Source organism: Entelurus aequoreus, linkage group LG05, assembly GCF_033978785.1.
Source record: "Entelurus aequoreus isolate RoL-2023_Sb linkage group LG05, RoL_Eaeq_v1.1, whole genome shotgun sequence".
NCBI classification, from domain to species: Eukaryota; Metazoa; Chordata; class Actinopteri; order Syngnathiformes; family Syngnathidae; genus Entelurus; species Entelurus aequoreus.
This window is the reverse complement of record NC_084735.1, coordinates 6,299,295-6,312,936: the sequence shown is the minus strand read 5'-3', so window position 1 is coordinate 6,312,936 and position 13,642 is coordinate 6,299,295. Positions and strand designations below refer to the sequence as shown.

Below are 13,642 nucleotides of genomic sequence, written 5' to 3'. Positions count from 1 at the left end.
ATAAAAATACGGAGGTTAGGTTTGTACTGTCTTTGTACTTTTTTGTACTTTTTTTGTACTTTGATTATTATTTCTCAACTGTTTGTAAATGTTGAAATGTATAAATAAAGGTTTGTAAAATTAAAAAAAGAAAAAGAAAACGGAGGTTAGGTTTGTACTGTTTTTGTACCTTTTTTTTGTACTTTATTATTTCTCAACGGCGTGGCACAGTTGGTGGAGTGGCTGTGCCAGCAATCGGAGGGTTGCTGGTTACTGGGGTTCAATCCCCACCTTCTACCATCCTAGTCACGTCCGTTGTGTCCTTGGGCAAGACACTTCACCCTTGCTCCTGATGGCTGCTGGTTAGCGCCTTGCATGGCAGCTCCCGCCATCAGTGTGTGAATGGGTGAATGTGGAAATACTGTCAAAGCGCTTTGAGTACCTTTAAGGTAGAAAAGCGCTATACAAGTATAACCCATTTATCATTTATAACTGTTTGTAAATGTTGAAATTTATAAATAAAGGTTTATAAAATAAAAATACGGAGGTTAGGTTTGTACTGTTTTTGTACTTTTTTTGTACTTTTTTTTGTACTTACTTTGATTATTATTTCTCAACTGTTTGTAAATGTTGAAATTTATAAATAAAGGTTTATAAAATTTAAAAAAAATAAAAATAAATAAAGAATACGGAGGTTAGGTTTGTACTGTTTTTGTACTGTTTTTGTACTTTTTTGTACTTACTTTGATTATTATTCCTCAACTGTTTGTAAATGTTGAAATTTATAAATAAAGGTTTATAAAATTAAAAAAAATTAAAAATAAATAAAGAATACGGAGGTTAGGTTTGTACTGTTTTTGTACTGTTTTTGTACTTTTTTTGTACTTACTTTGATTATTATTCCTCAACTGTTTGTAAATGTTGAAATTTATAAATAAAGGTTTATAAAATTTTAAAAAAATAAAAAATAAATAAAGAATACGGAGGTTAGGTTTGTACTGTTTTTGTACTGTTTTTGTACTTTTTTTGTACTTTTTTTGTACTTACTTTGATTATTATTCCTCAACTGTTTGTAAATGTTGAAATTTATAAATAAAGGTTTATAAAATTCAAAAAAATAAAAATAAATAAAGAATACGGAGGTTAGGTTTGTACTGTTTTTGTACTGTTTTTGTACTTTGATTTTTATTCCTCAACTGTTTGTAAATGTTGAAATGTATTAATAAAGGTTTATAAAATTCAACAACAACAAAAAAAGAAAAAAAAAAGAATACTGAGGTTCCACTTTCGCACTACTTTCAATTTATTAGCACTGAAGTAACATTTAAAGCCGACGGACTAACACAATATAAAACTAAAAAGGCCAATAAATGTTGTATAATATTAATTTTAGCAATGAAAACCTTACCCACTTCATTGGGCGAGTTCGGACCCGGAAGTGCGTAACAACCCCGGATGTACCACATTAACAATGCGGAGGTTCCACTGTTGCAGTACTTTCAATTTATTAGCACTGAGGTAACATTTAAAGCCGACGGACTAACAAAATATTTTAAAAAAAAGGCCAATACATGTTGTATAATATTAATTTTAGCAATGAAAACCCTTAACTACCGTCGTGACCATAGACGTAACTACTTCATTGGGAGAGCTCAGACCCGGAAGTGCGTAACAACAACCCCGGATGTACCACATTAAGAATACGGAGGTTAGGTTTGGACAGTTTTTGTACTTTTTTTGTACTTACTTTGATTATTATTCCTCAACTGTTTGTAAATGTTGAAATGTATAAATAAAGTTTTATAAAATTCAACACAAAAAAAAGAATGCGGAGGTTCCACTTTTGCACTAATTTCAATTTATTAGCACTGAAGTAACATTTAAAGCCACTATGATACAAATAGATACAACAAAAAGTCCAATAAATAGGTTATAATTATCATTGTTGGCATAAAAAAAACCTTACATAGCGTGCATTTGTAACTATGCTGTATGGTTCACTCCGACTTTATCCACTTCCTGTTGTGTTGAACGCGAACGCATTTTTATTTTTTTTATAAAAAAAAAAATTTTGTATTTATTTTTTTGAATGCAAACGCATTTTGTTGTGTTTTGTTTCAAAATCATGTATATTTTTACATTGTAATCGTACCAAAGCTAGTTCTGTTTTTCATGCTATCTCGACCGATTAATTGATAATATTGATGACGTCAATTCGACACCCACAATACAAGTGCTGCTGCTACCATGGCAACCAGTCTTGCGAGCCCGTGACTCCTCTTTGTCTTCTCAGAAAACACTTTGCACAATCACAAGGGTCAGTAGACGGGTTGTTTTTTTTAACCTAGCCGAACATTGAATATGTGTGATTATTAAATACAAAACTGAAGGATAACTCGATTAGTTACGTTTTCTCAATTTGTTTTACAAAAGGGGCGGGCTTAGCCCCAATTGACCAATCACAAACAAGGATTTACTGCTACTGCTACGTCACTCATGCAAACAATAAAGAATATATATATATATATATATATATATATATATATATATATATATATATATATATATATATATATATATATATATATATATATATATATATATATATATATATGTATGTATGTATGTATGTATATATGTATAAATGTGTATATATATATATATATATATTTTTTTTTTTTTTTTAAATTTTTTTATTTTTTTTTTATTTATTTTTTTTAAATTATTATTATTTATTAATTTTTTTAAATAAAATTGGTTACAACTAAAAAAAAATACAATAAAGAAGGCTGGTAGAAAAGGGCAAAACAAACCTAATACATGGTCATTAATATTATATGCACCTATCTACAGTACACTGCTATTATACACTGTTTTAATTATGTGTCAAACTCAAGGCCGGGGGGCCAGATCTGGCCCGCCACGTCAATTTGTGTGGCCCCCGAAAAGGGTGGAAATAATGTGTGTTAATAAAGTACCTTATCTTTTCTTAATAAATGTATTACAAAAATAAATGTACTGTGTGCAATTACATGTATTTACATTTTTATCATCTCTAACAACAAAACAAAATATATCATCGTACATTTCAAAGCAATGTTTTTGTTCAAATAAAGATAAATACTTAAATATCGGCTTGACTTATGATTTCAATCCAACAAATTGTTCGTGCAAAACTTTAACAGTAACATTTTTTTAACAGTAAAATCCACTTTCGTACCGTTATTCAATATAGAGTAATAATACACTCTAAAAACACAACAACCGTGGATTTTACAGTATAAAAAAATAGCATGAATTTTTCCATAAAAAAATAGTGGTACCGTTTTTCCATTCCTTTTAACTTAATTACATGTATTTATTTATTTTATATGCTGTAAAAAAAATAGAAAAAAATGCAAATATTACAGTAAAATTGTGGCGACTGAGCTGCCAGTTTTTAACAGTACAATCTAATGATTTGGTTTTGTACAGCGTACATACAAAAATACATAATAATCAAATACATAAATGATACGCATGTTTTATATATACACATTTATATTCATACTGTATATTATTCACTGTTAAAAGGGGCCCTCTGAGAGCAACCCTAACTGCGATGTGGCCCTTAATTGTTTGACCCGCCTGCTTTAGCATCACTCAGCTGGCTGTGACAAATGTTGACAGATATCTGAAAAAGGAAACAAGAAATGCTTTAGCTACGAGCTAATGTGATAGCATCGTGCTTTAACTGCATATAGAAACAAAAAAATAAACCCCTGACTGGAAGGATAGATAGAAAATCAACAATACTATTAAACCGTGGACATGTAAATACACGGTTAATGCTTTCCAGGCTGGCGAAGGTTAACAATGCTGTGCTAACGACGCCATTGAAGCTAACTTAGCAACGGGACCTCACAGAGCTATGCTAAAAACATTAGCTCTCCACCTACGCCAGCCAGCCCTCATCAACACCCGTGCTTACCTGCGTTCCAGCGATCGGCAGAAGGACGAAGGACTTCACCCGATGCGTTTGGCGGCCCGGAGACGTAGGAAGTCAAGGTGAGGTCGGCGGCTAGCGCGGCTAGCGCTCCAACAAAGTCCTCCTGGTTGTGTTGCTGTAGTCCGCTGCTAATACACCAATCCCACCTACAACTGTCTTCTTTGCAGCCTTCATTGTTCATTAAACAAATTGCAAAAGATGTCCAGAATACTGTGGAATTATGAAATGAAAACAGAGCTTTTTGTATAGGATTCTACGGGTACCATAACTTCCGTTACTCTGACTTCGTCACGCGCATACGTCATCATACCGCGACGTTTCAGCCGGATATTTCCCGGGAAGTTTTAAATGTCACTTTATAAGTTAACCCGGCCGTATTGGCATGTGTTGCAATGTTAAGATTTCATCATTGATATATAAACTATCAGACTGCGTGGTCGCTAGTAGTGGCTTTCAGTAGGCCTTTAAGGAAATTGCATCCATTTTCTACCGTTTGTCCCTCTCGGCAGCGCATCGTAAATGATTGCAATTATTACAAACATGAGTATTTTAAAAATGCATATTTTCATATTGTTGTACATATTACAAACCTATATTCTACACAAAACACAGAGGCACTTTCAACATATCTCAACAATTTCAAGCATCAAATACTGTCTTTCACAAAATATGGAAGGAAATAAAAATGAAAGCAAATACAAATAGAATATTAAAATAATAATAAATAATAGTAACAAACAATATGATACAATTCCAAATTGAAACAGACAAAAAAGGGCTAACTAAATCACTTCAATATTTTTTAATAAATATATTAATTTAAGGGCTTTTGTACTTTTAAACATTTTCCAAGATTTAATTGATCATTTTAAGCCAATTAGAAAATGTAGGCTTTATTTTCAGAAATCGACATTTAGGTATAACATTTTTTGTTTGGAGCATAATAATGTTGACAAACATTTCTATGTTACTATCATTTATTTAAAATTTTTAAAAAAGCCCATTTGTTTACACGCCCAAATCCACGCTAAATCTACTTCCGGGTAAACTTGGCGTCTTAAATAGATTTCAAATGCGCGCTATCCGTTTTGTCCCTTTTCCAACTGTGTACAAAATTCTCAATCGGAAAAATAATTTGTTATGCATTTAGTTTAATTTAGTGTTGGTTTTATTTTGAAAAACGAATGAACGGAAAATACACGGACCCCCAAACATACACTGACCAACCTGTCTCCTTTTGGAGGTTCGAATCCATATTAGTATCGATCACATGTGTAAAGAAGAGTAATTAGACATCGATTTGCAATCGATTGGCTCATTGCTAGTCAACCTACCGAACAACCCGCATTTCTGACTACATTTCCCAGAATTCCTTTCGGCGCTAGCCACCGTGCTGGATGACAGCTATCCGCCGCCAACAAACAGAGTATTAAAAAAATAATAAATAGGGTTAGGGTTAGGGTTAGGGTTAGGGTTAGGGTTGGGGTTGGGGTTAGGGTTAGGGTTGGGTTAGGGTTGAGGTTAGGGTTAGGATTTGGATTTGGATTAGGGTTAGGGTTAGGTTTAAGGTTAGGGTTAGGGTTAGGGTTGGGGTTAGGGTAGGGGGTTAGGGTTAGGGTTGGAGTTGGGGTTAGGGTTAGGGTTGAGGTTAGGGTTAGGGTTAGGATTTGGATTAGGGTTAGGGTTAGGGTTAGGGTTAGGGTTGATGACGACTAACCCTATAGTCGTCATCAACCCCTAACCCTAACCCCAAACCTAACCCTAACCCTAACCCCTAGACTACATGATAAAATACAAAATTCCATAAGACAAAAATCACTTTGAATGTTTTCAATAAAAATATCAATTTAAGGGCTTTTGTACTTTTAAACATTTTCCAAGATTTAATTGATCATTTTAAGCCAATTAGAAAATGTAGGCTTTATTTTCAGAAATCGACATTTAGGTATACAATTTTTTGCTTGGAGCATAATAATGTTGACAAAAAACTTTTGTACGTTAATATCACTTTTTATTTGTTATTTTAAAAAAAAGCCAATTTGTTTTGCCCAAATCCACGCTAAATCTACTTCTGGGTAAACTTGGCGTAGCCTTTGACTACATTTCCCATAATTCCTTACGGCGCTAGCCACCGTGCTGGATGACAGCTATCCGGAGCTAACAGCTACAAATAGAGTATTAAAATAATAATAAATAATAGTAACAGACTACATGATAAAATACAAAATTCCAAAAGACAAAAATCACTTTAAATGTTTTCCAATAAAGATATACATTTAAGGGCTTTTGTACTTTTAAACATTTTCCAAGATTTAATTGATCATTTTAAGCCAGGGGTCGGCAACCCGCGGCTCTAGAGCCGCATGCAGCTCTTTAGCGCCGCCCTAGTGGCTCTCTGAACTTTTTCAAAAATGTATGAAAAATGGAAAAAGATGAGGGGAAAAAAATATATATATTTTTTTAATATGGTTTCTGTAGGAGGACAAACATGACACAAACCTCCCTAATTGTTATAAAGCACACTGTTCATATTAAACATTAGAGATGTCCGATAATAGCTTTAAAATGTAATATCGGAGTATATCAGTATCTGTATTTTTATTATCGGTATCGTTTAAAAAAAAAATTGTTTTTGTTTTTTTGTATTAAATCCACATAAAAAACACAAGATACACTTACAATTAGTGCACCAACCCAAAAAATCTCCCTCCCCCATTCACACTCATTCACACAAAAGGGTTGTTTCTTTCTGTTATTAATATTCTGCTTCCTACGTTATATATCAATATATATCAATACAGTCTGCAAGGGATACAGTCCGTAAGCACACATGATTGTGCGTGCTGCTGCTCCACTAATAGTACTAACCTTTAACACTTCATTTTACTCATTTTCATTAATTACTACTTTCTATGTAACTGTTTTTATTTTGTTTTACTTTCTTTTTTATTCAAGAAAATGTTTGTAATTTATTTATCTTATTTTATTTTATCATTTTTTTTTTCAAAAGTACCTTATCCTCACCATACCTGGTTGTCCAAATTAGGCATAATAATGTGTTAATTCCACGACTGTATACATCAGTATCGGTTGATAGCGGTATCGGTTGATATTGGTATCGGTAATTAAGAGTTGGACAATATCGGAATGTCGGATATCGGCAAAAAGCCATTATCGGACATCCCTATTAAACATGCTTCACTGATTCGAGTATATGGCGAGCGCTGTTTCGTCCTACTAATTTTGGCGGTCCTTGAACTCACCGTAGTTTGTTTACATGCATAACTTTCTCCGACTTCCTAGGACGTGTTTTATGCCACTTCTTTTTCTGTCTCATTTTGTCCACCAAACTTTTAACGTCGTGCATGAATGCACAAAGGTGAGTTTTGTTGATGATATTGACTTGTGTGGAGTGCTAATCAGACATATTTGGTCACTGCAAGCTAATCCATGCTAACATGCTATTTAGGCTAGCTATATGTACATATTGCATCACCATGCCTCATTTGTAGCTATATTTGAGCTCATTTAGTTTCCTTTAACTCCTCTTAATTCACACTATCTGTATGTAATATGGCTTTTAATTTTTTGCGGCTCCAGACAGATTTGTTTTTGTATCTTTGGTCCAATATGGCTCTTTCAACATTTTGGGTTGCCGACCCCTGTTTTAAGCCAATTAGAAAATGTAGGCTTTATTTTCAGAAATCGACATTTAGGTATACAATTTTTTGCTTGAAGCACAATAATGTTGACAAACATTTCTATGTTACCATCATTTATATATATATATATATATATATATATATATATATATATATATATATATATATATATATATATATATATATATATATATATATATAAAATAAAAAAGCCAAATTTGTTTACGTGCCCAAATCCACACTAAATCTACTTCTGGGTAAACTTGGCGTAGCCTTTGACTACATTTCCCATAATCCCTTTCGGCGCTAGCCACCGTGCTGGATGACAGCTATCCGGCGCCAACAGCTACAAATAGAGTTATTCAAATAATTAAGGATGTCCGATAATGGCTTTTTTTGCAGATATCCGATATTCCGATATTGTCCAACTCTTAATTACCGATACCGATATCAACCGATACCGATATATACAGTCGTGGAATTAACACATTATTATGCCTAATTTGGACAACCAGGCATGGTGAAGATAAGGTCCTTTTAAAAAAATTAATGAAATAAAATAAGATAAATACATTTAAAACATTTTCTTGAATAAAAAAGAAAGTAAAACAATATAAAAACAGTTACATAGAAAGTAGTAATTAATGAAAATGAGTAAAATGAAGTGTTAAAGGTTAGTACTATTAGTGGAGCAGCAGCACGCACAATCATGTGTGCTTACGGACTGTATCCCTTGCAGACTGTATTGATATATATTGATATATAATGTAGGAAGCAGAATATTAATAACAGAAAGAAACAACCCTTTTGTGTGAATGAGTGTAAATGGGGGAGGGAGGTTTTTTCGGTTGGTGCACTAATTGTAAGTGTATCTTGTGTTTTTTATGTGGATTTAATAAAAGAAAATAAAAAAAAAACAAAAAAACGATACCGATAATTAAAAAAAAACGATACAGATGATTTCCGATATTACATTTTAAAGCATTTATCGATATTATCGGACATCTTAAAAATAATAATAAATAATAGTAACAGACTACATGATAAAATAAAAAATTCAAAAAGACAAAAATCACTTTGAATGTTTTCAATAAAGATATCCATTTAAGGGCTATTTTCCAAGATTTAATTGATCATTTTAAGCCAATTACAAAATGTAGGCTTTATTTTCAGAAATCGACATTTAGGTATAACATTTTCTTGCTTGGAGCATAATAATGTTGACAAACATTAATATGTTACTATCATTTATTTTTTATTTTTAAAAAAGCCAATTTGTTTACATGCCCAAATCCACGCTAAAGCTATTTTTGGGTACCTTGGCGTAGCCTTTGACTACATTTCCCAGAATTCCTTTCGTCGCTAGCCACCGTGCTGGATGACAGCTATCCGGCGCCAACAGCTACAAATAGAGTTATTCAAATAATTAAGGATGTCCGATAATGGCTTTTTTTGCAGATATCCGATATTCCGATATTGTCCAACTCTTAATTACCGATACCGATATCAACCGATACCGATACATACAGTCGTGGAATTAACACATTATTATGCCTAATTTGGACAACCAGGCATGGTGAAGATAAGGTCCTTTTAAAAAAATTAATGAAATAAAATAAGATAAATACATTTAAAACATTTTCTTGAATAAAAAAGAAAGTAAAACAATATAAAAACAGTTACATAGAAAGTAGTAATTAATGAAAATGAGTAAAATGAAGTGTTAAAGGTTAGTACTATAAATGGACCAGCAGCACGCACAATCATGTGTGCTTACGGACTGTATCCCTTGCAGACTGTATTGATATATATTGATATATAATGTAGGAAGCAGAATATTAATAACAGAAAGAAACAACCCTTTTGTGTGAATAAGTGTGAATGGGGGAGGGAGTTTTTTTTGGGTTGGTGCACTAATTGTAAGTGTATCTTGTGTTTTTTATGTGGATTTAATAAAAGAAAAGTAAAAAAAAACAAAAAACGATACCGATAATTTAAAAAAAACGATACAGATGATTTCCGATATTACATTTTAAAGCATTTATCGATATTATCGGACATCTCTACAAATAATAATAAATAATAGTAACAGACTACATGATAAAATAAAAAATTCAAAAAGACAAAAATCACTTTGAATGTTTTCAATAAAGATATCCATTTAAGGGCTTTTGTACTTTTAAACATTTTCCAAGATTTAATTGATCATTTTAAGCCAATTAGAAAATGTAGGCTTTATTTTCAGAAATCGACATTTAGGTATAACATTTTCTTGCTTGGAGCATAATAATGTTGACAAACATTAATATGTTACTATCATTTAAAAAAAAAAAAAAAAAAGCCAATTTGTTTACATGCCCAAATCCACGCTAAAGCTATTTTTGGGTACCTTGGCGTAGCATTTGACTACATTTCCCAGAATTCCTTTCGTCGCTAGCCAGCGTGCTGGATGACAGCTATCCGGCGCCAACAGCTCCAGACTCACAACGCAAGAGTCATGGCGGCCACGGGTGGAGGGAAAATCCGAAGCAGGAGATATCACATCGCCTCTAAGCCCTACGCCAAGAGCAAACAGGTAAACTTGTGTCAACTTCTCGCACCCAGGACCCCGGGGAAGCCGGGACGACAACGCCGCTTTTTTTGCTTTTTTTCCCGCTCGTGTTTTTGTTGAAGTTGGGAAGACATAACATGGCCTACTTTGTGTAGCGCTCGTGGCCTCCACGCGCTGCTAGCTAGCTAGCTAGCACGGGCGCCGATGCTAACGAGCTAGCCCGATGCTAACGAGCTAGCACGCAAATTTGTCCCGGTTTGACAGCACGCACGGCGGGGACATTGTTATTGTTTTTAGAGGGGACCAACTCCGCCGACAGTGGTGACGCGCGACTGCGCCTGCGTCACATCAAGTTGCCGCTCGTAAAGTCAGCGGAAAGAAGGGACGTGGGGGGGAAAGTCGATGCGAGCTAACAGGCTCAAGCTAGGCTAACGCTAGCTAGCTAGCACCGATGCTAACGAGCTAACACGCACATTTGGCCCGGTTTGACAGCACGCACGGCGGGGACATTTCTATTGTTTTAGTGGGGACCAACTCCGCCGACGGTGGTGACGCGCGAGTGCACCTGCGCCACTACGGCATAGCACGTTGCCGCTCGTAAAGTCGGCGGAAAGAAGGGAAGTGGGGAAAGTCGAGCCGAGCTAACGCTAGTCTGCAGCGCATTGTTGTCCTCGCCTCTACCTGGCTGTCTGCGGGAATACACGCGCTGCTTTTCCGGCTCGGGACCCGAGTGACCGCTCGCTTGGCATCGAATTAGTGCAATGCCGCTCGTGGTGGATTTAGTGAAAGTTGGGCTGGCTACCGTTGGTCAAATATTGCGCAGGAGGCATCTGTAGTTACCTGAACACCTGAGTTCATCCGATCTTGTTATCTATAATAATGTAATATAATAATATATGTATTTATGTTATTCACATGTGAATAGTGCTGTATAATAGACTGCATTTATATTATTCATATGTGAATAGTGCTGTATAATAGACTATATTTATATTATTCACATGTAAATAATGCTGTATAATAGACTATATTTATATAATTCACATGTAAATAATGCTGTATAATAGACTTCAATTTATATTATTCACATGTGAATAATGCTGTATAATAGACTGTATTTATATTATTCACATGTGAATAGTGCTGTATAATAGACTCTATATTATTCACATGTGAATAATGCTGTATAATAGACTGTATTTATATTATTCACATGTGAATAATGCTGTATAATAGACTGTATTTATATTATTCACGCGTGAATAATGCTGTATAATAGACTATATTTATATTATTCACATGTGAATAATGCTGTATAATAGACTATATTTATATTATTCACATGTGAATAATTCTGTATAATAGACTGTATTTATATTATTCACATGTGAATAGTGCTGTATAATAGACTCTATATTATACACATGTGAATAGTGCTGTATAATAGACTATATTTATATTATTCATATGTGAATAGTGCTGTATAATACTCTATTTTTATTATTCACATGTGAATAGTGCTGTATAATAGACTGTATTTATATTACTCACGCGTGAATAATGCTGTATAATAGACTGTATTCATGTTATTCACATGTGAATAGTGCTGTATAATAGACTATATTTATATTATTCACATGTGAATAATGCTGTATAATAGACTGCATTTATATTATTCACATGTGAATAATGCTGTATAATCGACTCTATATTATTCACATGTGAATAGTGCTGTATAATAGACTATATTTATATTATTCACATGTGAATAGTGCTGTATAATAGACTCTATATTATTCACATGTGAATAGTGCTGTATAATAGACTATATTTATATTATTCACATGTGAATAGTGCTGTATAATAGACTCTATTTTTATTATTCACATGTGAATAATGCTGTATAATAGACTGTATTTATATTATTCACATGTGAATAGTGCTGTATAATAGACTGTATTTATATTATTCACATGTGAATAGTGCTGTATAATAGACTACATTGGCAGCACGGTGGCAGAGGGGTTAGTGCGTCTGCCTCACAATACGAAGGTCCTGAGTAGTTGTGAGTTCAATCCCGGCCTCGGGATCTTTCTGTGTGGAGTTTGCATGTTCTCCCCGTGACTGCGTGGGTTCCCTCCGGGTACTCCGGCTTCCTCCCACCTCCAAAGACATGCACCTGGGGATAGGTTGATTGGCAACACTAAATTGGCCCTAGTGTGTGAATGTGAGAGTGAATGTTGTCTGTCTATCTGTGTTGGCCCTGCGATGAGGTGGCGACTTGTCCAGGGTGTACCCCGCCTTCCGCCCGATTGTAGCTGAGATAGGCTCCAGCACCCCCCGCGACCCCGAAGGGAATAAGCGGTAGCGGTAGAAAATGGATGGATGGATATGTGAATAGTGCTGTATAATAGACTCTATTTTTATTATTCACATGTGAATAATGCTGTATAATAGACTATATTTATATAATTCACATGTGAATAATGCTGTATAATAGACGGTATTTATATTATTCACATGTGAATAATGCTGTATAATAGACTGTATGTATATTATTCACATGTGAATAATGCTGTATAATAGACTCTATTTATATTATTCACATGTGAATAGTGCTGTATAATAGACTCTATTTTTATTATTCACATGTGAATAATGCTGTATAATAGACTATATTTATATAATTCACATGTGAATAATGCTGTATAATAGACGGTATTTATATTATTCACATGTGAATAATGCTGTATAATAGACTGTATGTATATTATTCACATGTGAATAATGCTGTATAATAGACTCTATTTATATTATTCACATGTGAATAATGCTGTATAATAGACTCTATTTTTATTATTCACATGTGAATAGTGCTGTATAATAGACGGTATTTATATTATTCACGCGTGAATAATGCTGTATAGTAGACAGCCCTTTGAGACACTTGTGATTTAGGGCTATATAAATAAACGTTGATTGATTGATTGATTGACTTTATTTATATTATTCACATGTGAATAGTGCTGTATAATGGACTCTATTTATGTTATTCACATGTGAATAGTGCTGTATAATAGACTGTATTTATGTTATTCACATGTGAATAATGCTGTGTAATAGACTGTATTTATATTATTCACATGTGAATAATGCTGTATTATAGACTGCGTTTATATTATTCATATGTGAATAATGCTGTATAATAGACTATATTTATATTATTCACATGTGAATAATGCTGTATAATAGACTGTGTTTATATTATTCACATGTGAATAAAGCTGTAAAATAGACTCTATATTATTCACATGTGAATAATGCTGTATAGTAGACAGCCCTTTGAGGCATTTGTGATTTAGGGCTATATAAATAAACGTTGATTGATTGATTGATTGACTTTATTTATATTATTCACATGTGAATAGTGCTGTATAATGGACTCTATTTATGTTATTCACA

The 13,642-nt window shown here is 33.6% G+C and overlaps 1 protein-coding gene across 2 annotated transcripts in view; it reads left to right on the top strand.

The window, feature by feature from the left end:
• The first annotated feature begins 10,071 nt into the window (after positions 1-10,071).
• Positions 10,072-13,642, top strand: part of LOC133650064 (nuclear pore complex protein Nup153-like) — a 61,581-nt gene continuing 58,010 nt past the window's right edge. For both annotated transcript variants that reach the window (XM_062046861.1, XM_062046860.1), the window contains exon 1: positions 10,072-10,204. In XM_062046861.1, the coding sequence (XP_061902845.1) occupies positions 10,079-10,204 (126 nt within the window). In that variant the 5' untranslated portion in view covers positions 10,072-10,078. The remainder of the gene's footprint in view (positions 10,205-13,642) is intronic.